At 44.0% G+C, this 27697-nt stretch overlaps 1 protein-coding gene across 7 annotated transcripts in view; it reads right to left on the bottom strand.

The window, feature by feature from the left end:
• Positions 1-5561: 5561 nt before the first annotated feature.
• GRIN2B (glutamate ionotropic receptor NMDA type subunit 2B) overlaps positions 5562-27697 on the bottom strand; it is a 232618-nt gene continuing 210482 nt past the window's right edge. For all 7 annotated transcript variants that reach the window (XM_072923325.1, XM_072923321.1, XM_072923324.1 and 4 more), the window contains one exon: positions 5562-27326. In XM_072923325.1, the coding sequence (XP_072779426.1) occupies positions 25419-27326 (1908 nt within the window). In that variant the 3' untranslated portion in view covers positions 5562-25418. The remainder of the gene's footprint in view (positions 27327-27697) is intronic.

Raw genomic sequence — 27697 nt, forward strand, 5'->3', positions numbered from 1 at the left:
GCTATCAGGCTTAAACAATCCTCACCAGAATCCAATCAAGCAATCACCCCAGGTAAACAATTCTCTAAATACAGTCTACACAGGAAAAACAAGGAGCAGAAATAGAAATTGTTTTCTCTTTCTTCTTTCTGTGCTCCTCTATGAAAAACTCCTGAAAGAAAAAAGAATGTGCCTACCACAGGCTCAAGTAAGAAAATACTTACAACAGCCCTTCAGTCAGGCACTAAACCAAAGATTTTTGGTAATTTTGGGACAGTCGTTTTCCTCTACATTGTTAACTAAAAAATATTTCTGCAAAGAATAGGAATCATCTCACAGAATAATCTTTTTCTGATTGCATCTCCTGAGCTCAGACATATCCAAATGCATGTGCGGTGCTGAGTATATGTCTCTGATTACTGAATAAAAAACAGCATTCAGATAGCTGGTACAAGGAGCACTATGCAGTAATAAGTAGTCAGTCTTTGGGAGATTTGGATAGTTCAAGATTTTTTCAATATATGGATGCTCAATCTTTTTTGTTTTCTTGGCAGTATATTATTGCATGTAGCCCCATGTAGCACATTGCACAATCACACAATAGTTTAAGCAAAGTGAATTACAGCTTTTGTTGGCAAAACAACACAAAATATAAAAAAAGGGATATAAATATGCATGCATACATATGTAAAGGAGACACAAAATATTTAAGAAGTAACAGGAGGGAAAAAAAGAAGAAGTTGGTGGTTTGAAGCTGTAGTTGGGAAAAGAGGAAAAAATCCATCCACACTCATTCAAAATTACAGGTAGAATTTTTAGATAAGAATAAATTAATTATACAAGCTGGAACTGGGCCAGGACACTGTCCTTTTCTATACTACACAACGTTATCATGTTTGAACATGCTTGTAGCAAATTGAGTCACAGGACACAAAGCTGAGCACAACTTTCCTCTGAGAGTAGGAACAAGCCAGCACAGCCCCCTCTGGGTCACCCTGGTCTTATTGTCATGGGACATCATGCTTTTGAATGCAATTTTTCCAGGGCCCTGCTAAATCAGTCAGGATCCAATCCCTGACTGAACACAGTGTTCAAGTACAAGGCACCACTGTCCTTCATGCTCTTGTAGCCATTTGTGCTAATGTCACACCAGCTGAGAAGAGGGCTCACCAGGATTTAGGTACAGAAAATACCCCTGTGCAGCTGACACCACGGAGCAATTCACAGGGACGTGTAAGCTCTCTACTTGTACAGTGCTTTATTTACAACTCATGTGACAGAAAATGGGGGGAACAAGAGAGGAAACATGACATTGCAGTTGACTGACAACCTCAGTCTTCTTTTTCACTCCTGACTGAAAGCAGTGAAAACTTCTTACATCAATAGATCTTCCTGCAGGATCCTGTTTGCCTCTCCCAATGAGGTTTTATCCTATGCAAGGCACCGCAGTGATGACTTTTGCTTTAGGGTCCTTTAATAAGCCTTCCTAATTTGAGAATAATGAAGACTGAAGGGTTCACATCCCTTAGGCCAGTCAAGGAAGAGGGCAGCCCAGGATAGTAGAGACTGGGGAGGATACTAATATATTCTAATTGCTTGCTAAACTTTTCTTGTTTGTCTGGTACAGAAAGGGGCCCTCTTTGCTCCATTAATTTCACTGCTGGCACATGATGGAGTGATTTCATCCCCCTCACCCTGCACAGGAGGATGTGGCAGCTGGCACAGGATCTTTACTGGGGCAGTCATATTTCTGCATCCCTTGGGATTAATGTTGAAAATACACAAATAGGAAGACACAAATAGGATGGCAGTGCACACAACACAAGAGGTGTTGGGAAATCTGCCCGCTCCTGATCGGTTGAGTCAATTTGCCAGCATTTTCTGAGGGACAGACACAAGATGTGGTGCACCCAGCAGAGGAGAGTTGGTCCCTGAGTCAAGTGCAGGAGCAAAGGTCCTTCTGAGCTACAGCTGCACTGTCAGTGCTGTGGAGAGTGTCCTGGATTATGTCCTGAAGGATGGCTGTATGGTTGTGTTCTGGGACAGACATGTAGGGACCCTTGCTGTACTGAAGATAATGTCAGCCATTGCAATCATAAGTACCTTTGATTTCAGCTACATTTTTTCCCAAAGACATACATTATTTTCTGTCTCTTTTGCTGCGTATTGATCTGCCATTGAGTACAGGCTGCCAAGAGATGCCTCAGACAATAGAGTTCATTACAGTTCATTGTGCTCCCATTTTACATCACTCAGCCCTCCCCTCCTCTGTGCCTGACATTTTCAGCTACCCTGCAGCAAAGAACTTGGCCAGGAGGGAATTCCAATCCCACCTCTATCCTCAGGGCCTGTCACTTAGTGCAACTCACCTATAAGGGAGGCATTTACCCCCTAGTCATGTCTGCCATCTTCAATTAAACACAAGCAGTGGGCTTTGGTTGATCTGTCCTTAGTTGTCTTCTGCTGAAGATGTCCATGGGTCCAAATTCCCAGCAGATGTTCCCCAGACAATGAGTTTGGTGGGAGATTTCTCTGAGCCAAAAGAGATATCACTTTGGAGAGAATGTAAATATTTTTCTATAGTCCATTGACTAGACAGAGTCTAGATGCCAGTGAAAACCTAAGCATACAGCTGAGGTTTGAACCCCAAAACTTCCATGAGCCCCTAAACACACACACGCACACACACACACATGCACACACACACTCCAATGCCAATCATCTGAACAATTATAAAAGAAATACTCTTCCAAGGGCAGTTGTGTCTCCTACACAGGCCTTGGGCCAGCATGGCCTGGTTTGAGAAATGCTTACTGCTTAGAGGAAAGAGGCTTGGAGATATCCCCTGCTAGACACTGGTTAGTGTGTCCCTGTTAGGTAGATGCATCCCCACCTATGTGGTGAGAGTAGCAGATCTTGGATGGAGCAGTGAATAGCTGTTTTCTATCACTGTGTTCCTATGCTGTGTTTAAAAGCTTTTATGTAAACCTTGGCTCTTTAAAGGATCAAATGGATCAGTAAGTGCTAGTGACATCAGAATAAACCTATACTTGTCAAACTTGAGTACCATAAGAGCAGTAATAAAGTGATTATTTCACTACACATTTTTACCCACTTTTTCATACCTAGTTCCAAGTCACCAGATTGTGGCTGAGGTGAAAGAAAGAAGAAAATCCATAGAGGAAAGTTAATCAATCTCTTCCCACTTTCAGCACATTGTTGTCCATCTGGGAGATTCAGAGAGAGAATCTGATTTTTCAGTTGCTGTCCCACTTACTGATAGTATCTCCAGACCTCTTAAATATAATTTGCTTTAGCTAAACCACTGTTGAGCTGAAGTCAAATTTGAGTTTTGAGCCATTTAAAAAGTTCTGGTTGGATTTTATTTCAGTGAAATTTACGGAAGTAGAAAAACCCCTGAGAAATACTTTTCTACTGTTCAAATCCTTCTTCAATCCCTTTTGATGATTATCTATACTTTTCTCTCACACACTCCATTTATTTTTCTTTTTGGATTACTTGTAGTCGATTAGGAGTTTTCAAGTGTGCAGCTTGGCCAAAAGGTGAGTATTTTCAAACCTGAAATTAAATTGGCAAACATTTCTATCTTCAAAACAGAACCTGTCAATTAAAAATTTCAGTAATGAAAAAAGGAGTAAATGTTTAGAATGGTATTGAAAAGGTATAAAATCTTTCTGTTTTGAAAAGATAAAAGCTCAAACACTGAAACTTTCAAACCATTAGTTTCCCTGCACCTTCAGCCAAGACTTTGTTCTGGCTTGCTTGAAATGCCTGCCTGCCTCTGGCACATGAACCTGGGCAAAGAGCTAAAGTTTGAATAAACTATACGGTATTTCAGCTAAGTGTTGGAAGTTAACCAATTTTGGTGAAGTATCCTGCATTTGAATGGGAATTAATGCAGCTCCATTCCAGATACGGAAAACAGAATTTTGTTTTCTTAGCAAAAAATATCAAGCGCTGGCAGAATTGGCCCAAAAATCACATTTCATTTTTTTGCATTAAACCACTGTCAAAAAAGTAATTATTACTAATCAAAATTATGTTGTTGGAACTCAGAAATATAAGGATGAGTACCTTATATTTGCACATGATTTGAGACTGAAAACCAAAACCCCAATATCACCTTTTTTATTTCCCTTCTGGTATCATTAAGGTCACTGGTGCACCAGTGGATTTTGAGACTGAGAAGAACCACTGTCACAAGGCTATTCACACAAGCAGCAGCTGAGTCATTTCACTGCAGCAATCCCAGTGACTTACTGGGGGAAGGGAATGGGGCAGGTATATCAGGGGGTGCAGCTTGACAGTGGAGGCCTGGAGCTGCACCCCTCATTGGGTCTCAGATAATGTCCCACTTCCTTCAGTGATGAACAGCAGGGCAGACATGGGTTAATGACCCATTTGTCTCTCCAGCTTCATATAAAAACTGAGTATTGAGCCTTTCAGTCTCTCCTATGCTATTATTGACTTCTCTCTCCTCATTAGAACTTAATATCTATTTTCAGGATCTTCAATACCAATGGGCTTGTGTATATATAATCCTATTTACCTTCATGTTTACTAGCTGGAGATTTTCTTTCCCTGATTCACAGTTTTGCTCACCTTATGAATTATCTTCATTTACTAACATTTAATTTGTGTCTTAATTTAATAAGCTGCTATAAGCTTCTTGGCTGAACACTGCATTTTCTGTTCTGAATCTGACTTGGTGCATCTGAGTATTTCTGCTTTGTTCCACACTTTTAATTGCACCCCACAGGTAGTCTAGCATCCTCTGACTAGCTCAGCTAGTCCATTTTCTTTATTTTTAGCTCCCCTAAAAATAACTGACTGCCCTCTCACCATTAAAGGTGATGCACAGTGCTGTATTTCCAAAACATGTCAGTTCATAGCATTTCTTTATAAATAACCTCTTGAGCCTTTCCTATTGTTTGGACCAGGGTAACCTCTGCAAATATCAACTCCTTCCCTCAACTTGCCTGTAGTCTTGGGGGTTGTGATTAACGACTGATGCCAAGATAAGGTGACATCATTGGAGACTTCCCTACCATCTTTGCCACCCCTGTCTTTGCCACTCCTCTATAGTCTCAGTCTGGGCTTTGTTTTACATAAACCATGTGCCAAAGCCTTGTCGCTGGCTGACAGGAGGGGTTCAAAATATCTCCAAAGTCTTGCAGGTTGGTTAGCAGTGATATCAGCAACTTTTTTCTGGGTGTTGCATGACTTTCATCATGCAACCCCCAGAAATATTTTCAGGCAGTATAAAGGGAGATTCAACCCACTGAGACAATCTCCCATTCCTGTCTTTCCCTCAATATAATTTGTGTTTCATGAATATGATCAGGCTCCTTTATCCACTCACTCTCATTATCCAACCCCAAGAATGTAGCCTCAACCCACAGCTAATAGTGGACACCACTGCAAGAGCGCCGTTCAAGTAAAATTTTCATTCTAATTTCATCTCATCACCATTTCAAGCTTTTAAAACACCACTCATGCAGCAAAATTCCCAGGCGTTTTCCAAGATAAGAACAAAATGAACGAAGACAACAAAGAAAATATTCTGATTATGGGTTCCAATTTTTTTTTTAACCCTGATATTCTGTGGTACATTTCTTTATTTTCGAATATAAAGTGACAGAAATAATTTGTTGTTAGAAAAGAGAAAGTATCTTTGACTATTTACAGGTTTTGTACATCACAAAGGTTTTCATGTTTTTGTTGTTTTTTTTCTTTTTTTTTTTTTCTTTTTTTTTTTTTTTTTCTCCACATCCTTTAAACAATGCTGAACTGGAAATCTCAACAGTTCACAAAAACCCTCTTCCCCAGAAACAAACCCCCATGAGAAACAAGAGAAATCAGAGGGAAAAAAAATTAACTCCTTTCATAATTTTCCAGGAAATCCATTTGCTTAAATACATATATTTTTATATTTATAGATATTATTTTTTCAAGTTCAAACACCCAAAATTCAAGAGAGAAAGGGAATAAAACAACCAAAACAAGTGTCTTCCCCACCCCCCTCCAGAATCTCTTGATCCCTGCTTGTCCAAAATCAGAAAGAGTTATTTACAGAAAGAAGAACCGGAGGAGGGTGAGGGCGTAGGAAAGAGGAGAATGAGGTTGTGACAGGCGGAGAAAAGATTGTAGGATTAGGGCCTCGGAGAGGTGAGGCAAGCCTGAGTTCGACTGCGCTTTCCCTTAGGAAGACGCTACACTGGGGAAGTGTCCCCCGTGTCCCCTCGCCCCATGTTCAGCGCAAGGGTGCTGCCTTTCTGGATCCTGTCTCAGCCCCACACAGGAGCTCGGTGTTCATCGCTGCCCTTCCCCCCACACCCTCCCTTGTCTTCCCCTGCCAGCCAGCCAGCCCTGGACATCTCCATCCAAAGGTATTACAAGGAGAAGAAGAAGTACCTCAGGGGCCTCCGCTGCACCCCGCTGAGCCCCTTCACATGGATTCATGACAGGCAGCAATGGTTGATGCCCCTTTCCCTCCCACCAGCTACTTTTGCTGCTCACCCATTTCACTCCCAGTCTAAAGTCACTGAGTGCTCAACTAAACTGTGTGTCCACAGGAACCTAACTCCAGGTCCATAGGTTCCATTACATAAGACTCATCCTGCTGCCAACTAACCTTGGCACCCTCGCCTTCTGTTTCATTACTGCAGGGCACTGGCAAGTAACAGGCACTGTGGAAAGACTTCACAGAAAATCCACCTCGGATCCCAATTCTTCCTTCTCTCTTTACGATATTCTGACTTCAACTGCAACCTGCTGGAAAAGGTCTGCCAGACAAGTCAAATTTTACACAACAGAAAATGAAGTTTATGTTGTAGATGTGAGCCTGCAATTTCCACATGATTTGTGTGTATTATAATGTATTAATCAGGAAACACTATGTAAATGTGTGTAAATGCAGACCATGATCTTAAATCAGTTTTGCATAATGCAAGTAAACAAATTAATCTCCCAAAGTGCTTGTAAATGTTAATAAAAACTTGACATTAACTGTTAAGTTAATGTTACTAGATGATAATGTAACTGGATGAGAAAGCAGTGTTGTGTGTCACATGTGCCCTTAAAATGCAAATGAGTAAAATCTACATGTCCAAGAAGCATGTTCTTGAGAACTCAAATTGCTGTTTGCTGCAAGTCATGTAAACTCTACTTTATCTGTCAGCAATTTCTTTTTAAAACACTGCCTCCTCCCCGGAGAGAGTAAACCATCCAAAATGTAAGGAACCCTTGAATATTTGAAGAGTGGCAGTGATTGTGTAAGTAGGAATATGCATAATTTAAAGAGGTTTTGGCAAGACAGATCTACAATTCTGGAGCAATTAATTAGGCTGCAAATTGAACTAAGCTGACCCGTAACCCTAGGAAATCTGGCTTTATCATCCTAGACTTTTGAAAACAAAAGGAAGCTGGGTCAACCTCTGTCCAGTTGCATGTTTGTTTGCACTTCAAACCGTCCTTCAAGGTTTGAAAGCAATGCCCAAGAAGTAGTTGGCCAGAAAGTTCATTCACTATTCAAACAGACCAGGATGTCTTGGATGAAATTCATGAAGAGTTGCCAAGCTGAATGAGCACTTTGCATGATACAAAGAGGTTCTTGATGAAGCTTCTCCAATGTGACAGTCTGAGGTGTTACTGCACACTGGTGGAACCAAAAAAAAGGGAATTATTTTCTATACAATATTTTGACAGTCTCCCTGTAAATGCTGAAAAATTGTAGCAGCCTGACAAAAGCAGCAAAGGGATGCTTGAGACTACTTGTGAGGAGTACAGTAAGACCTTGATGTGCAAGTTTCCAAAGAAGGGAAATGAGTTGTATTTTGAATCCTACTAGAGCTTCAGCTGAGAGAAATTAGGTCAAACTGGCAGCAGAGGCTGAGCCCCATGTACTGCACACATCATCAGAGAGTATTTACAGCTCAGCACCTCTCTGGATTAGGTCCATACATGCACTTTCCCGTGCTACCTGTAAAAGTAGAGCTAATTGAAAATGCACAGAGCAATCACAATTTGTGGTTCAAGTTCTCTTTGTCCAAGTCTGGGATAAGTTACAGCATCCTCAAGGCTTTGCCTAGTTGAAGAAGTGGAATGAAGCTGGGAAACAAGAGCACTTGCCAGAATAGCAAGATTTCTCACCAAACTCACCTGAAGCAGAAGTTGATTGCCCTGGGCATGCTGTCATCCCTTCATGATTTCCAGAAGTGTAAGAAGAAGAAAACAGCCTTCCAGGTACTGAAGTGGCGACTCTGGGGTCTTGTGGCTTGCTCCTGGTCACAGATTCTCCTCCTCACTGTTCCCCTGCCTGTGTAGGAAAACCTAATCACTTTAGAGCATGGGGGGAATCTCAGTTGGATGGATGTGCACAGTGCTGCAGAGACAAGTGTATCTCTTTCAAATCTTGAAAAGAAACAAAAAAACTCCCAAACCAACAGGCTGAGACCCTGACTGGCCCTTCAGGTTGAGATCTGTCAACATCCCAAATCAAGTCTCCCAGCACAAACTTCCTACTATTTCTGACTGCATCCCAGAAAGTTACTACAATGCTTTCTCCAAAGAGCAACCACCAACATAAGACTTTTCCAAATGAAAATGCCAGATGTCCTTTTCCTCTGCTCCTAGTCTTTATCCCTGTCCATACAAGTTATATCAAGTCACCTGGTTTATCATGTCTGGATGCCTCAATTATTTCCCCTACAAAATGTATGTCTCATTTAACCTTAAGAAAATTAGATGCAAATGCATGCAAGATTTCAGGACATTTGCATAATATATGTAAACTATGGCATCTGTCAATTTATTTGTTAATGTAAATGCTAATATTAATGTATTTTAGTTTAGCATCAAAATTGCAAACTCTTTGAACTAAGGACTGTGGCAGAGTGAAGCATCAAACATACAAATCTTGTCAGAAAAAAAGACCTAAATGGTTTTGATCAATTTTATGTCAGGGTTTCACCCTGCTGGCACAGCATTTCATTTTACTTGCTGCTTCCCAAATTAATGACTGGTACTGATACGATCCAACTCCACAGCAATAGTGTTGTTAGGAGAGGTGGAGTCATTTTGATCAACACAAAATTACCCCTGAAGCCACCAGTCACTGCTTGCATTCAATGTGCATCCCCAAGCATACCTTTCTGATGAAATCCTGTCCCACATGCTGCCTACTTCCCCCTCAGTGACAGGTGCTACGGCAAAGGGAACTTTTGCATCTTCTCAAGGGATCCTCATATCCTCAGCTCAACCCAGGGCATCCTCCAGGATTAGTTGGTAGTTGCGATTAATATCACAATAATTTAGGCTTAGGAGAACTCAATTAATTTATCTCAGTATTAAATACTCCAGCCCCTTCATAAAGAGATTTTTTAAAAGAATAAACATTTCTAGCTTCTGTAATGGAAATTTCTAAAGACATCTGAGCATCTAAGCACAATTGGCTTTCAATAAGATGTGTTCTGATTTAATAAATTTGTTGTGTGCTTCTAAAAATCCTTCCCTACATGATGCAAACATGGCAAAATCATTAACTGTTTATTTCTTCCCAACACACAGTGCTGATGGCTCACATCTGGGGTTGCCTGGGGTGCTCTAGGTCCAGGATGTGTAGTAGGGGGACTTGAACCGAGCCAAACAAATGCTAAGTGATGAAGACTCTGCACTCAGGGCTCATCCCTTGAGACCAAGGTGGCAGAGAAATTGACCCTGCCCTCTGTGGCAGAACTAGTCTATTCCCTCAAAAAAAAAAACAAAAACCAAACAAACCCCCCCCCCCAAAAAACCAAGAAACAAGTAGAAGCATGTGCAGAGGCTGTGTTTGAGCACCAGTCAAAGATCTGCCTTATTCTACCACTGCAAAACAATGCTCTACATGGAGAGACAACAGTCAGAGTTTCCAAGTGAGGCAAGAACCTTCTCTTTCTCCTTTCCAGGAAATTTTCCCTTGGGAGCTGGGAAAATAGAGAAGGAAGAACCAATTCCTTCTTTTCTGCTTTAATGCGAGTCTACACACCAGGCCTTGAAGGAGTGCTGAGCACACGGTGTAAGTCACTCAGCATTCCAGTGCGTGGCCCCTGCCCAAGGGCAAGCGCTTACCCAAAGCTTCACCTTGCAGCTGGCAGGCCTCCGTGTCTTGCCTTCTCAGCAAGGATAACTAATCAAAGAGCCACAGAGACAGGTCCAAAGTGTCATGCTGCTCCAGTTTTAATCTAATGCCTCAGACAAGAAAGCGGCCACAAAACCCTTATTCCCTGCATGCAAAATGGGGAAGGTCAGAAGGGACAGCAAACTCAGTTGTCACTGCAGCACAGAGAGAACCCTGAAGTGGCTTGAGGAGGAAGAATATCCGAACAGTTAGTTCCTAAGCAACGTGAAGCTGCAAAGTTAGACAAAGTGGCTGGTTCATTACAGCTAACTCTTTTTCATTCAAAATAAGATGCTTTTACCAGTATCTTAACACATCAAGGTTCAGTCTCCAGAGCTGAAAATGAAGTATCGTGTGCAGGGAAGGACCAGAACTTGGGGAAGTGTCTTCATTACATGGAAAAGTCCTTACATGTGAAAGGCCTAAAAGAAGCCTAATTGTTTGCTTCAATAAGTAAAGAACATCAGATAATCTTCCCCAGGTATGGGAAATACCCCTTTGCAAATGCCTTTCCTGTAACTACAATCCTAGTCCCTTGTTCAAATGTCAAAAAGACACATTGAATAGCTGTTTTTTGCTGACATAATCTTGGCTTCCTGGTAGTCAAATAATCTATGAGGGCAAACAAACCCAGCAGCACTCATTAACAAAGACAGACACATTTCAAGAGTATCCAAGGTTTACGTGCTCCAGACCTCCAGACTCCTGCCTTTGCTGTACATATATACTGGAAGGAGTTCTGTCCTCTCTCTGGCATGGTTGAATGTCGACCTGAAAGACCTGATATCTGAGCAGTTTGGTGCAGAGACAAGGTGAGCAAAATGAAAGCCGTTCCACTTTGTCATTTGGTCCTGTGGGTCTAAGGGAAGATAAGCCTGCTGCTTCATTCCAGGGAACGGAAGGTGAGCGAGCACACAGGCTGGAGTAGAATGGCCCTTGGCTGAACTTCCAGCAAAGCATGTTGCCACAGCCCTGGTTCCAGAGTCTGAGACATTATGCTTGGAAACCTGAATCTTCAGAGCATAAGCCAAGCATCTGCCTTAACTTTGTTCCACTTTATGGGTCCACCAGTAAGAAATGCAGAGCTAGTGCGAAATGGTCACAGGTGGAAGATACCATATTTTTAAGGAAGCAAGTGGAATCTACAGGGACTGGAGCAAAGGAAGATAAACAATGCCCCTAATTTGTGTGTGTGTGTAATGACTTCTCTGCCCTTATTAATCACTGAATGACACAAAGGAGTCTCCTATAAAGGGGCAAGGACCCTTTTTCTTAACATGCAAGGTCAGGAGGTCACAAGGGCAAAAAGGATGGGACTAGAAGACAGAACAAGTGGGAAGAATGGTAAATAGCCAGATAATCACTGGAGGAACAGCCTAGATTTGTAACTAATAATGAGAAGAACTTCATAAAGCAGTCAAAATCTCTTCGTCCCTGTAGGAGTCAAAAAACAATCACAGATGGCATGGCATAGGGATTAGCAACAGGGAGAGACAGGCTAAGACCCACAGAGGCCAAGAAGATGCTTCAGGATTCGGTATTTTTTATGCTAGCAGGACTCTCCCTCTCTTTTTCCACCAAGAGGTAATGTTCCCATGGATCCCCTTTCATACCTGGCTCAAAACTCAAGAACCCACCAGTCTAGTTGATCTACACCATCATTGCCTTCAGGTCCTCCTTATCAACTTCACCCAAGTCTATACTGACTTGAGCACAAGACAAGATTTTTATCCAGGATTCTTTTTCCTAGCACACTGCTAGAGATGTAGCCTAAGTTGATATTGAGACTGTACTGTTTTTCAGGCTTGTCAGTCAGTGCTGAACACAATTTATTTAATACCTTATTTTAAGCTATATGGTATGCTATTTGCCTCTTCCCTTCCAGTCTACAGTGTAGAAGACACCCAGACAAAAAGGACAGAAGCAATAGAGAAGGTCCCCTGCTAGCAGGCAGGGCAATGTTTTAATGATTGTGTAGGAGATGGGAGCATGAGGGAGTGAAGCTGAAATTCATTTCCAGGAGATCTGATTCACTCAGGCATGTGGAATACCTTCAAGGCAGAATGAACAGAGCAACCTACCAACTTTCCTTGACCATTCCAGAAACCAGCATCTCCTGTCTTCCAAGCAAGAAGAATTCACAGCATGTGCTGAGGAACCACCTTGATCCACAGCAGGGTGGAGTGAGTGCTAGCACCTGGTCAAAGGCAATGCAGTGCTCCAGCACCTGGAATCAGAACCCTCAGTGGAGATAAAGAGCACTGATACCTCACCACCTTCAGGGGAGCACAGAATCACAGCCATCATTTGAGGGTCTGGAATGCTGAGACGACCTACTGTTTTGTCTGGAATTTGGAGAGGCAGTCTGCTTCCTTTAATAAACTGGTGGGGAGGAGTAAAATTTTTTTAAGGAGTGAAGAATGGCACCAATCTGTCCTGCAAAAGGACACTAGCTTATTCTCTTACTCAGAAGGAAATGTGAAGAGCTCCTGGTTTAACTCCTATAATTCACACTACAAAAAAAAGAAGAATTTTTTCAGTCCTTCGTTATTGTCTTACCTCCTTTGTACCTGCCTCCCACTATTGATACGTCAACTACTAAACAATCTTAAATCAAGAAGAAAAAATCACGATGAATGCAACACTCAAAACCAATTCATGGCCATTTTAAATTTGCCTTTTGATTTTTTGAGTCCTTGGGATTCATTCTGTTCTTATTTTCAAGGGTTTTTTCCCAGCAATCAGAGATATAAAAGATCTTTTCATATAGAATGAGTTGTGGTTTTTCCTTATTTTTTTACATAATCACAAGATTCCAGCTACCAAGACTGAATACCAAGACTGAAGGAAAACATTATGTACTGTGAATCTCACAGTAAAAGCCATGACTGCAGTATCCCTCTCTCATACACCACTGCTTCTCTCTTCCTTCTTCTTCCCTCAGTAACTAAACAAAAACACCCTTTGCACAGCTTTTATTCTTGATCATTTTATTTTGGTGGTTTTCATGCTACATAAAAATTATTTTTTATATCAAAAAATTATTCACAATATTTCCAAAATAGTTCAAGTTTTTTTTTCCTTTTTGTGTTTTTTAAATATTTTTAATGTATTTTTATTTCTTTTTTTTTTTTTTTACTGCAGCTAGGGTTACAAAACATCCCATTTCCTCTCGCCACCACCAATTCACTGTCGGTTCCCTTTAACATTTGCATATGTAAAAAAAAAAAAGAAAAATAACAAAACTTTTTTATCATTTACTTGAGAAATAAAAAGTCATTTGGCATTCATGTCTCTGTGGCTCTGATTTTCACCAGTGAAGTGGCTGGAGGTGGGCGTGTGTGTGTGTGTGTGTGTGTGTGTGCACATATGCATGCATAAAGGGTACAAAGAGGAGGCAAAATTTAGGCAAAGATGGTCTCAGAAGCGGATAGGATATATCTGCTGTGTTCAACAGCCTGATGGGTGGCCAGGTTCACCACAAGGTACCAACAGCTCAAGAGAAGAGGAGGTAGTAGTGTTGGGCAGTAGAAGACTTAGACTAGAGGTGAGTATTTAGTTTTCTTTTGGTTGATAGACTGAGCTTATCAAAGGTGCTCTCCAAAGTAAATGTACATTAGTTAGAAAGCAAATATAGCTGAAGTTGACCTGTGCCAGGTCTAGAGATGCTACCTGCCCCAACTCTAGTAGACACAACAGTCCTCCACTGCTGTCCTCAGCCACTTCCAAGCGCCAAAGGATGAAGGTGCTGGGTTTTCCCTTAGGTGTCATGATATTGAGAGCTGGCCAGCTGCCCATGCACCACCTTTAATTCCTACTTCATGGTCTGTGAGACTCTGAGCAGCCCTGAATGATGTTGTCCAAGATGAGAGTCATTCCTACCCTCTTGCAAATAGGTTAGGAGAGGCAAGGCTGAAGAGCTCTGGCCCATTCAGGGTCATTCATTTGTCCCTGTTGCAGACCTACATGCCTGGCTCCTGCTCCAGTGTGGGAAGGACTGTGCAGGGGTCAGTGAACCATCTTTCCCTGCCTGCCCTCCAGCCTGATCCACAACCCACACATACTAGAGGATGATCATCTGTGGATGACCCTTCCCGTTGGGTCAGGCCCCTTTGCTACAGGGATCTTGTCCCAAGAATGGTCATGGAAACTGCCAATTCCATCCTCATTTGGACAATCTTGCATGGCTTCAGAAGGGCAGGACCCAAGGGTCAGACAGGCTCCCTGCCTTGCAGCAGCCTTTGGTGCAATGGCCAAAGATCACTGGAGAAACATTTTAACATTTTTTAAGGGAAAAACAGAGAAATTTTAAAAGGAAAAAAAGAGAGGGAGTCCCAAAAAAAAACCCACGACAAAAATCTCCAAAGCCCACTTGTGCAACAATTAAAAATTTTGTCTTCTATGACTCCATAGGGAAGTCATTGAAAAGCTACTTCCTGAAAGGCTGCTGCCTCCACTATGTACCAGGCCTCACCTCCAATTACAGATGGTGCTTTGGTCACTGGTAAAGAGACGTTCCAAGATAGCCCTGCCATTCAGGAAAAACATGTACAAAGGAAAGACCCCAAATACAGCTGAACCATACAAACAATAACCGCACAGAACTGAGGTCTCGGAAAGTTGTATTGCTGAAAACACCTCCCTGCGCCCACTAAAAGGACTGTGTAAACAAACAAACAAACAAACATACAAAATAAATCAACAGCTAAACAATAAGCCTTTTCCCCCCCATGTTAGAAATTTTGAAAATGCAAAGCTAAAAAGAGCAGTTTGCTCTGTTTCTGACCTCTGGTGAGAGACAGCCTGCTCCAAAGATAGGAAAAGCAACCAGACAGGCAAAGAGGCCTCCAAAGCTAGCAGCTTTCTGTGCTAACCTCCACACTGACTGCCGTCCAGTGGGAAGGTCATTTCCTACAGCACCTCTTGAAGGCTCCAGCTTGCTAGGATTTTTTAGGTGTATAGCATGTAGATAATAGCAATAATATCTAAAATACACACACGCACATGTACAAGCATTCACACACATATATCTTCTCTTCCATAAAAGACAAACCTGGCAGAGTACAGGATACAATTTGATGGAGAGGAAAGAGCAGCTAGACATGGAAGAAAGCAGAGGAAGTGGATGGAAGTGGTCTGATAAAATGACTCATTGGAGACCACAAATTATTCTCTCACATTTCATATATATGAAGAAAAAGAAACCATCAAAGAGGCCCAGTGACACCAGCACTAAAGGGCTGGTTAAGCAGACTTAAGATAGGCTAAATGATGAGTGCCCCAGCCCCTAAATGTTGCTCCTTCCTTATCTGACTAATCATGGCATCTCTTCACTGGGTCCTGATTGTCTTCTCTGGCTGCTGACAGAGGACAGAACTGTCTTGTTCAGCAGTTTGGCCAGTTAAAGTGCTGTGCCGGTTGCTGTAGGGCCCTCCCAGCAGGTCATCCTCTCTGGTGCTAGCACTCTTGTGATCTCTCCCGGAAATGAATGGGATGGAGAATGGCAGAAAGTTTACTCTCTTCTACTCTCCCTATTCACTGTCCCCTCTGGAGAAATGGAACTCCTCCAGAGTGTGGGGTTTGCAAGCTCCCTACTCAGCTCCAAGCAGCAAAAGTGATGTTCTTCCAGGTAGTGGGATGGGAGACCAATTCACCTCCGCTCAGCTTTTTTGTGTGTCTATCTGACACAAGAGCAAGAAAGGATGGGCTAGTGTTTTCTTGCAAGCTGAATTTAAGTGCTTGCATTGCCCTAGGAGACAGCAAAATGAATAGCAAGGGAGTCTCTTGTTACAGTCACAGATCAGATTGACCAGATCTCTCCTAAAAGACTTAACCAGTCAGTGTGTGATTGTCTTCCTGCTCCACCTACCAGTTAAGGCCAAAGTAGGCAATGAGTGTGGCACAATGGTTTGGAAATGTGGCACAGTGGATGAAGCACAGAAGTGAATGAACACATGGAATGGGTTTCTGATGCTGTAGTCAAATCCTCTACAGGGGTCTGCATCCCAGCCTCATCACTGATTCAGAGCTGGTCCCCTGGAATCCAAAAAAAAGCAACCATACCATGGTGTACCAGGAAGGAACAAGAGGGTTGCCAATTTACCTGCAGGTACCTACCATCATCTGGCTTTAGCAGCATACGGCTCCCATCACTTTTGTCTCAGCTCAAACACATGCATACAAACACCTAAGCACACGCACAGTGGCACCACACATACAAAGGTGTGCAGGCTGCATAAATACACATACCAACATGAACCCACCCCTGCTCCCCACAATAGACACGTGCAAAAAATACAGACAAGTAGCAACAGGCATGCAACATACACATGGTGATCCCAAGCAGAGGGAACCCCTCTAAGCTATGTTCAAGCATGGTAGGATCCTGGGAGATGAATCCTGGCAAAATACAGTGCAGGAAGAGGCCCACACAAGGAAGAGAATCCAAAAAAGCCATTCCAGGCATCTAAACCCCAAAGCAGCTTTTCCAAAAGCTCCTTGAATTTCACAGGAGTTTAGCTGCCTGTGAAGATGAATCTGGCTCCAAGGCCTGGAAGGAAAGAAGAGGGAGAAAGTACAAAACTTGAATCTTATCCCTTTGACTGATTTTTGTCTGTTCAGAGACAGGTATCACCTTTTTCCAGTTGACATGTGACTTACCAGCCAAGTGACCAAGGACCTAGAGAGAAGTCTCATGCAATGGAAGCATTCTCTCTGGACACCCTGCAAATGTTGCCTTTATGCTGTACTTTTGGCACACTGAATAAGCAAAGGAAACACAGCAAAGGGCCTAGTGACGTTCAGAAAGGTAACTCACTGTTTTGCCATAAATTAATCTATGGGATGTTCTCCCAAGGAGATACCTACCTGCATCATTGCAGGAGCACTAAACGGGCCAGCATTTCCAACTCCCCTTATGTTTAGAGTTCTGCCAGGAGTCACTGAAATGTATGAACATACACCTCCTCCCAGACTTACAGGAATTTGTAGCCATGTATTCACCGGTACCGTGGACCATGCTGAGACAGTTATGCCAACATCATAGCAAGGGTGCATCAGAAGCCTGACTACCCTCCTTACACCTGTAAGCAGAGATCCATTCCCAGGAGCCTGTGGTGGGTTTCTCACCCAGAAATCAGAAACACAAGCTTGCAATGGAATGTCAGGTTGAGCAAGAGTTAGCTGCAGCTGGCAGAAGACTGCTGCTCTGAATAACCTTTGGCCATGCTGACCCTTTGCATTGTTCCCTGCACTGCCTGTGTACTTCCATACAACTACACTACACACACAGAGACTGACTGGCCCTTTCTCAGACTGTGGCCAGCAGACCCTGGTGTCTTCAGAGATAAGCAGCCAGTGCCAGGTGGGTTGATGTACATTCATTAAGGAACAATGCAAATTGTCACAAAGGGAAGGAAAGAGATGTCTTGGTATCTGTCTAAAGCCTCTACCAGTCTCACGTTGGCTCTCTCCATGCTTATTCACCATCATATCAATCTCCTTACTGCTATGACATCAGACCACAAACCCTAGCAGATAATGCCAAGTACCAGCTTATACTGATTTGTCAAACAGAAAGGGACCAAATACTACCAGGCGCACCAGGTCTGCAACACAGCAGAACTTCACATAGATCTTTAGAAGCCTTTAGGCAATAAGTGAAGTGCCCTGTGCTCTTAAAAGATAGCATACTTCTCTCCAGCAGCCTTGCTTTATTCACATAGAGTAAAAGCAAAGAAACGGTACTGATCCTGATATGGGTCAACCTGAAGTGGATAAAAACTGTATCTCTCCCTGCTATAAATGTATCAGTCAGCCATCAAAGACAGAAATTATGTTCTTTCTCTGGGCTTTCTCAGAAAATACAATTTTACTGCTCGCTTGCATGGGCAAATTTACCATACTGATGATTTCTTGAGTGTGCAAGAACAGAACACTAGTTCAATGAACATGACAGAGAAGTCAAAAATAGCTACAAAATATCATCTTTTAAAAATCTGGTCATGGCTAGAATTTTCCAGGAGAGAAGAAGTGGATGCCTGCCCTTCACTCATCTTCTACACAGCATTGCACAGGCTGATGAAGACAACAGAGCAACAAGAGAAGAATAAGAGCAATAAGAGAAGGAGAGTGGGAAAACAACTAACACAAGTAATTCTGAGGGAAGAGGCATTGAGATGAAATTGAAGAATTGGTGTAAGATGAGAAAGCAGATTAGATGCCAGAGAGATGAAGCAGTAAGCTGCTGGAGAGATCAAAACACCTAAAAATGAGGTTCTGCTAAAAGGAAGGACAAAGAGCAGAGGAAATAAAGTGGTCAAGGATGGCACAGAGGGTCTGAGACCATGCTCCCTCCCCTTTCACTTGTACTGGAAAGATCACAAGAAGAGGGAGAAGGAAGGGTTGACCAGGAGAGGAAGGCCCATAGAGAGGTCCCTGTAATCCACAGTAACAAATGTATCCTGCTGACATCCCAGGGAGAAGACAATGGGGACCAGGGAAGAGGAAGTAATCAAAGAGCAAAGCACATAGAGAAGGAAACAGCCTTGTGCCTCACACAAACAGTCCCTAGCAATCAACACGGCTTTTATTACAGGAAATTATTAACACCCTCTGCTACCCACCACCCCTTACCAATCCCAAACCTCCCCTCTCTGGGGACCCTTTCTTGGCACACACATATAACATCCAGATAAACTTTCCGAACCAGCAAAAGCAACCACTGAAACAACTTCAAACACCACAGACCAATAAAACCACAATTTAGAACTTAACTTTCCCAACCCCCCCCCATGCCATTATTTAATAAGGAAATACTGTACAGATATAAAACCCACCCTTTTCCCAACCTGAATATAATTGCTTGAGCTAGTTTCTGTACATATATACACATGTATTTACACAGTAATGCTGCAGTCAAGAAAGCAGATGATGTAAAAGTCACAAAGTGAATACATAAATTAAATAACTACCAGCAGAACATTAGGAAAGGTCACGCTGTTCCTACTTGGCAAAAATGTGTTGTGGGACAGAGTCATTAAGTGTACCGCAATGTACTCTGTGTTGTGTGTGTGTGTGTGTTTGTGTGTGTGTGTGTGTGTACATGTGTGTGTGTGTGTGTATGTGTACATACAGGCACGCAAACCTCACAGCTTCCTGCTGTCTCTGGTTTGTTCATGTATGTCTCACTTCCCCAGTATGTCTTGTATGTGCGTGCGTGCCCAGAGGAACCCCTGTTCCACAGCATGGAATTATTTTCTGACCTGTTGGAGTGTATACCAGTGCTTGTTGCAAATCTTTAATGTCAGGAAGCCAGCAGGTTAAGAGATCTAAACTACTAACACACCACAGAGATCCTTCTTTACCTCAGCACTCAGGGGATTGTACCCTTGACATTGGCAGACATGAGTCTTGCTCTCTGCAATATCGTTTCACTGCCTTTTTCTATACACAAGCAAGTTTATGCTGTGTCAGTTTTGTTGTCAGCAATGGCAGAAGGGTGCCAGAATTCACTCAAATGACATAGCTAGGGGAAGAATTTGGCGAATCTCAAGAAACTGAGAAAAAAACAGAAAGCCAATTACAAAGTGGTTTTTGTTGTTGCCGTTCTAGTGGCAGACACCGAGGTCTGTCTGCAGTCAGCCCCAGGGAGGTCCAGAAGGCCCATGATGAAGATGAAGCAATAGTGTTTATATTGCCAGTGAGACACTCGGCACCCCGATTTGCCTTTGATGGGGGAGGAGAGAGGAAGCCACAGGGAAGTGTAGGTAAATGCAGCAAGGGTCTATGGCTTGGAAATCTATTTGGCTGCAAATTGAAAATAAGCCCTTGTGGGGACAACAATCAGGTCCCACTAGTTACTATCTCAATGTAACTACCTGCAGCATCCAGCAGCATGGTAGGTGTGTTCCAGGTGGACACATCAGGTGTGTTCAGCAGCAGGGAAGCACTTATGGGAAAGAGTGGGTGCAGATGGGGATCGTGGCTTGGAGTCTGTCCCCATTTGTTGCCAGCAATTTGGTTCCTTTCTCGCACACAGCTCCCAGGGACTCCTGTGGTCACCAGGCATATGCCACAGAAAGGAAGCATAACTGGACCCCACCCTTTACCATCTTGGACAGAGAAGAAAGGGTGAAGTGTAATTCCACAGAGCAAGGGCACAGAGGGTCAGCACAAAGTCCTTTCATCAACACTCCTGATCTTTATCACTTCCATTTTCTCTTTCTTTTTAGCAACCAAAAATGTGTGGGGAAGTGCAACCTCCCACCCTTCTCCAAGAGAAGGGCTCATCAAAGGTTGCTTGACTGGAGTGGAGGATGTGTGAAAGGCCTAAGTCTGATCATTGGCTGTGTTCCCAGGCTTGCTTCCATCTGTTGATAATCAACGGATGTGGGAGGATATGCCATATTTGATAGAAAGCTCTAAAGCAAAGACTTGCCTATGAAGATCCCTGAGGTATCTCTGATCACTCCAACCTGTCACCACCATCATATTCATTCTTTATCTCCCCCTCTCTCTTTTGCTAGCAATTTTGCTGTGAGCAACAACCTGATCTGAATGTACAATTGGGCACTATTCAAGATGGATGCTAGTGTCTTTTCAGAGTGAGGAGCTCAACATCAGCAAACATTGCTGAAGAAGAGACCCATCCTGGCAACTTTTAACCCCTCCATCAAATCCCTTGCAGCGTCACAAAGGAACCTTCCTCCCCCAGTATGCTGGAAATTGAAGTACCAGTTCCCTACAGGCAAAGTTCATACTTTGATATTGCTGAGCATTTTGAACCCACTGGGGTTCTCACCTGGAGAGTTCTGACAATGCATGCTGGATTTCAGAGAGAATGTGATTTTTTGTTGTTGCTGTTGTTGAGGTGGGGACGGTGTGCTTCATTGTCTCAACTGACAACAAGTTCTGACTGCAGCTTTTCTTGCCTACTTAGGATGTGACATTGCAAGCTCTGATACTGCCCTCACTGGGAGGCATGATGGGAGACAAACAACTAGTACACCAGCCTCTGTTGTGTTGCACTACAGTAAAAAGCCGGTGTGAATACTCCAGCAAAGTTTATGATGTGGAGATCCATGGCTGCAAGTTCTACCTGCCAGTTGCTTTCTACTGTGTATGGCACATTTCTGATATTTTTTGCATATTTCCTCCATCTCCTTCATAGACATCCTCCTTCAGCTGAGTACATACACTCCAGTACCACTTCAGAAGAACACGGCTCATGAAAATACCTCTCAGAGAGCCATGCCTCTGGCTAGAAGTGAGGAGGTAAATGTCAGAAACATTGCCAAAGGTGCCTATTCTTTCCTGGGAGGCTGTCTGCAAATAATCAGTAGAGGTCACCGACTGTAGAGGACACAACGGTTTTTGCTCAGTATTCTTGTGTGCAGAAAACTTCAGAGAGAGGAAATGTTCCCAGCCACTGCCCCAGAAAATACTGGTGTTTCTACAGCAGAGAGAGAGAAATGGTAAGGCAGGGGATGTGGAGTTTTGTCAGGCTCTGGTATGAAATCTCATTCTTTTCTGGACAGGTAATAAACAGCACATGGGTGGTTTTCTAGTATAGACAACACCTGCTGCTAATATTACCTGTTTGATTCACTTGAATACTTACAATGAAAATACACCAAATCTAAAATTCTAAATATATAATCAGAGTTTAATAACATCATTGATTTATTTTCTTGATTATGAATTATACCCTCCCCCCTCCCACCCCTTCCCCTTCATCTCTGTCCCAAAAACTTGTTGACCTGTCAGAACTAAAATAAACAAAGCAACCAGAAAAGATCATCTATAGGAGAAAGGATTAACCTGATGGACACGTGGCCTAATATATTACGGGAGAAGGCAAAATACCAGACTCCTGTGTTTAGACCAGTGGTTCAGTCCAGAATTTCCAGTTCTTCTTTTCTGGTTGCCCTAGAGCATTCATTTGAGTGGTTTGTGGCACAGTTAATATTTGCAGAGCACTCAGAGTGTTAACAGTGCTACAACAGTAAGAATACTAGATAATGATTTTGGCAAACTATCATTTGCCAATCAGTGGAACAAGGGACAGACCAGTTCGGAGAAAATACGAACCAACTTTCAACCCGGAACACAAAAATCAGAACCTTTAAGAAGAGATTTGAAAAAAGTTCCATTAACTTCTTTTTGGTTTGTTTTCAGCTTAATTTCCCTGCAGAGCCACCCTCCAGGTTTCCTCGTTCCAGGTGGGGAGGGACGGAAAAGTACCAAGATAACCACCAAAGAGATTAGCTGCCCTTGTCAGCTGTCAAGCTTCCCAACCCCAAGCCCTTAGGAAATACCAGAAATTATCACGAGCTTTCCCAGGTCCAAGATTTCTAAACCAAAGTAGCACTGGAGAAGTCTCTTAATGTCAAAATGATGGTCCAACCTGAGTGGCCAACTTGATGGTTCACCCCACCACTATCAAGACAGTGTAGTGCCTTGAGGCCCAAACTCCACAGAGAGATGCTGGTACAGAGAGTTTATATGCAAAAAGGGATTGGGGGTGTTCCCATCAAAACATGAAACCCTGCTGGCAAGGCTTGAAGTGACGTTCCGGCGTCTTCCATTCATGAAGATAAAGGTGACAGGGCAATACAGGGGGCCTTGGGGGAACACAACACACATGGGTTTCTCTCTCTCTCTCTTTTTTTTTCCTCATTCATACGGCCTCGACCTGCGTAAACCGCTTCCAAAAATGCAGCCTGAAAAGTCATAGAAAACAAACAGAATGGAAACAAACTTCCCCTCCCTCCCACCCCACGACCTGAATATTCACGAGAAGAGAAACACCAATTTATACAAAAACGCAATAAAAAAGAAATATTTACAAAATAAAGGAACGCCTTCTTGGTGGCTGCTATCAGAGGTGTCTGACAAGCTGCCATGTGTTCTGGATTGCAGATCGCTCTGTTAATTTGTTTGGTTTCTTTTTTTTTTTTTTTCTCTTTTCTTTTCCTTTTTGTCCTTGTAATGAGAGAAGAGGGAAAGAGTAAGAAGTTCCCTTACCCCAAAGACTAGGGGGTGGCATCACAAAGACTCTTCCCCTCTTTCCTCCTTAATTTCCTCTGTGAAATATAAGAAAATATTCCCCTCACCAACCCTGCCCATCCTCTCCTCACACACTTTGACTTTACAGGTAAATCCCACCCTCCCCCCTGCCTCAGCTTAAAAAAAAAAAAAAAAAAAAAAATTAAATAAATAAAAGGCCTTCTGTTGGCTTAAAAAGAGAACGGTAAGATAAAATCAACCATGGTGTGGTGAGGAATGTTAGAGAGGTGGCTTTCAGCTCAAGAAATATGGCTCACAAAGATGGGGCGGCCATCTCCCTTCAGAGTCAATCCTCAGCAGCATGCCCATGTTCTCAGCACAGGACTCTCTCAACTCTTCACCTGGTGAGCCATGGTGATTGAGACACTGGGACAGACCCAGGATAAACCACAGAGATTTTGCCGTATCTCTCAGGATGGGAGAGGTTGGTCCACACCCCCACCGCAGGAGATAGATGACATATGATAGGTGTGTTCAGCTTCTCACTCCTACCATTGCTCCTTTGCCTTTAGCTTGCATCTAAAATGATACAATGAAAAGAAAAAACACTCTTATTGATACTAAGTGCACCAGGAAAGCTGTCACTACAACTGCAGGGATGGGAAACCCTAGGCTATTCCAGCTTTACACCTGTGCTAGTATCTTTCTCTTTCACAGAGGCACACACACACACGTACACGCACATCTCAGCTTTTCACATCTTCAATCTTCAGCACAAGTTTCTGTGCTCTCTGGCATTTATTCAAGCACATCCTTTCCCAGGAAGACAAGCTGTGTACTTCCTCTGTACATTCAATAGTAAATATACACATGTATTTCCCATGGGTGCATACACCCTCCTCCCATTTTCACATGTGCAAGGAGGCATTGAAACAGTCCACCAGCACCACCACTACCACACGCACCCTTCTATGGCATTTATTTTTTCCTTTCCACCATTGGTACAGGGCACCCTATTCCTTTTGTTCCAACCTGCTGGCCAAGTGTAGAGAGAGCAGAAGGATTAAGCTCCTTCTTTCTCTCCAGTTCTTGCTGAAAAGACATGCCAAAATGGGTTTGGTGTCCCCTGAAGTGACAGTGAAAAAACTCCCCACCTTTCCCTACTCTTATGCTCTGTTCTACTGTGTTTGTTCTCCTGACACCTCATAGGATAGTGGGTTTAATTTGCTTTCTTCACAGACATTTCAAGTATAAAGTTATTGTATATACTCGCAGATAGACAAACCCATACTATATAGCGCTCCCACCCTTGAAGAATGTCAGAACTAGTGAGCAGCTCACAGCTAACAAACCAACCCTGTTCCTCTTCACTCAAATCCTTCTCATTTCAGTGCAAACCAGCATCTTTTGTCTGAGTTTGGAAAACCAACCCTGGAGTCAGGGAGACTCAAACTCATACTCCACTTCTTTTCTCTCTCCCACTGGTCTGCCATAGTGAAACCACTAGCCTGACCTGCAGACAAATCTTCCCTCCCTCCCTCCACACCCCACAGCAGACAATTCAAAATTTTAGCGTAAAATTTCTCAGCATATACGCAAATATATATATATATATATATATTTCAGCCCTAAACCCCCATAGTCTTCACAAAATAATGTAACAAGAACCTCAATATAGCTAACATGTAAGTGCATCATCAAGTTAGTCTTGTTATTCTTCCTTCACTTCTCTTCACGTCAAACACTACTCTTTTCTAGGCAGTTTTAGGAACAGTTGCCTGAGCAAGCATATTTTCTTGCATGTCCATTACACTGCTGCTGCTGCCTCCTCCTGTCACACACACACATAGACGTGTGCGCACATGCCTTTCCCTGCTGGGAGCCAGCAGAAGTGAACACTAAAGTCACTGCTGCTCCTCCTCAGCCCACCCCTTCCCTGCCTTTTTCTCTGCTTCCTGAAACCATGAGCAAGGATATCCAACTCTGACATCACTGTAAAGTGCAATGGCCAGGAATGGAGGAGAATGGGAGGAGCGAGAACATGGAAAAAGAGATAAAACGGGAGGCTTGGGAAAGGAGGAGGAAGAGGGGAAACCAAAGAGGTGGCACTTGTCATCAGTGCTGCACTACTCACAACTCCAGTACCCCACGAACCAAGGACAACTCAGGAGAGTAGCTGATGGGATTGATCCCACCCCACCCTCCCATGCTCCACATACATCCCCAGTCCCTCCCCGCGCTCTTCCCCTCTCACTCAAACATCAGACTCAATACTGGAGAGTTTCTCATAAACATGCCCGTTGCTGGAGCCATTGAAAGCCCTGGGGTTTTTGTTGTTAGGCACACAGGGGTTGGACTGGTTCCCTATACAGATGTCCTTCTGGAAACGGGCTGGCACAGCTCCATGAAGGGCTGAGACCACCGGCTTGTTGGTGGTGACAATGGCTCGGAAGTCTGGCCTGGCTTTGGGCCCTCCTGCCACCACAGGCTGCCTGAAGAAATAAGATTTGCTGCCGTGGAGCAAGCATTGGTCATCCCCAAAAGTGGGGATGAAAGGGTTTTGGGTGACCCGGTCGGGGTAGAGTGACTTGCTGAGCATGTAGCCCCCACTGCTGCCGGGGTTGTTGTGGTGGTGGTAGCTGGTGGCGGGCACTGAGGACTTGTTGTTGGCAAAGGTGGTCTCACTGGCTGGCATCTCAAACATGTGGGCGTAGGGGCTCCCCTCCAAAAAGCGGCCCTTGTCCTTGAGGCTGACGCTGCGGGGGGCCAGGGCTGAGTCATCCTTCTGCAGGTCCACAAAGGTGTCGTAGGAGTGCTGCCGGCGGAGTTTGTTGCGGTTCTTCTTCTGCACCTTAGAGGCAGAATTGGAAGGGCTCTGAGGATATTTGGAGGAGGAAGTGGCACTGGTGGCCACGGGCACAGGAGCAGGTGGCTGGTCCAGCTCTTGGAGCGAGTTGTCCTCACTGATGTCATACAGGTTGCCTGCTTTCTTGCAAGCCTCACAGCGGATGCAGGCCTGGCGGGTGGAGTTCTGCCCCACCGTTGATGGCGTGTAGTTGTGCAGCTTAGAAGGGCAACTGCGGCAGAAATTAGCCCCACTCCGGTCTTCCCAGTCTAGATTGGTCAGGTTCTTCTCCCACGGTGCCGGGACCCCACTCACAACGCTATGCTTGTGCTCATTGCCTCCACCAAACTCGCCTGAGCCATGCTTGTGATGGGCCCTGTTAGTGCAGGATCCACCCCCTCCTCCTCCCGTGTCTCGCTTAAACTCATCTCCCCGTTCTTTGTAGATATCTGTCAGGTCCACATGTTCCCAGTGTGGTGAGTTCTCCTTGGTCCGAAACTGGTCAAGGTAGAAGTCCCGTAGCCCTTCCTTGTCCCTGAAGTAGCGCTTGTGGTCAGGTGAGCGGGGTGGGCGCCGGCGGTAGGCCAGCTCTATCTCATCAAATTCCCTCCGGGACTTGGCGGAGGCTGGGCGCTTCTTCAGGCTGTCCTTGTACTGCTGCTTCCGCCTCTTGGCTGCATTGCCCTCAATGTTGCCATAGGTGACCGTGTGAGTGGAAATGTCAGAGACATCTGAGCGGATCAGGTCGTCATGGGTCCCACTGCCCCCATAACGGTCACTCTTGAAGGAGAACTTGCCATAAAGGTCACCCAGCTGGCTGTGCTTGGCAGGGGGCAGCCCCAGGTCCAAGGGCTTCTTCCCAATGGAGCGCGACTGGGCGTTGAAGGGCGGGTTGTCACAGTCATAGAGCCCGTCAATGGAGCTGGTGCTGCCAATGCTATGAGGGCGGTGGTGGTGGTGGTAGTGGTCCTGATACACATTGCTGTCCTTCAGCTGGAGATTGCCAAAGGTCCTTTCCACCTCACTAATGTAGTCACTAAAGAGGTTCTCCTCACAGGGGGGGTTGTTGTAGGATTTGCAGTCTGAGTGGGTGAAGCTGCGGCGGTGCTCAGAGATATCATAGACAGATGACTCGCGGCGTATAAAGTCCAGGGCACTCTGTGGTGAGCCATTGACCCCTGACAGGTTGGCCATGTTCTTGGCTGTCCGAAGCAGGCGGAGGATGTTGGAATGGGTGTTGTTCATAGTTGCTGTGGGGGAGTTCATTGCTGACTGGCGTTCTTCAATGGCCACGCCATGGATGCAGCTGTAGATACCCTGAAATGAGAGAAAGCAAGGAGGTGAGCAGTCCTGCAAAAAATACACAGAGGGGGACCTGAACTGGGAAGCATCCTGTGCATCAAGAACGTGTTCCTGTGGGATAGTAGAGCCTATCAGCCTTACATCATGAGGCACAATCAAATCAAATGAAATCAGATCTGCTCTACCAACCCTTGCTGCTCTGACCCTCTTTCTTGACCCTCACATTTTTCTTTTCCCTCCATTCCTCTTCCTCTGCTTTGTTTCAAGTTGTATCTCCAGGATGCAGGAATGCCTGCTTGCATCTGTAAGAGTTAGTCAAGCCTAGTAGGTATAACACAGAATTGCAAATGGGGACAATAACATCCTTGGGAATAAAAGAATCAAGA

The sequence above is a fragment of the Taeniopygia guttata genome, chromosome 1A, assembly GCF_048771995.1.
Source record: "Taeniopygia guttata chromosome 1A, bTaeGut7.mat, whole genome shotgun sequence".
NCBI classification, from domain to species: Eukaryota; Metazoa; Chordata; class Aves; order Passeriformes; family Estrildidae; genus Taeniopygia; species Taeniopygia guttata.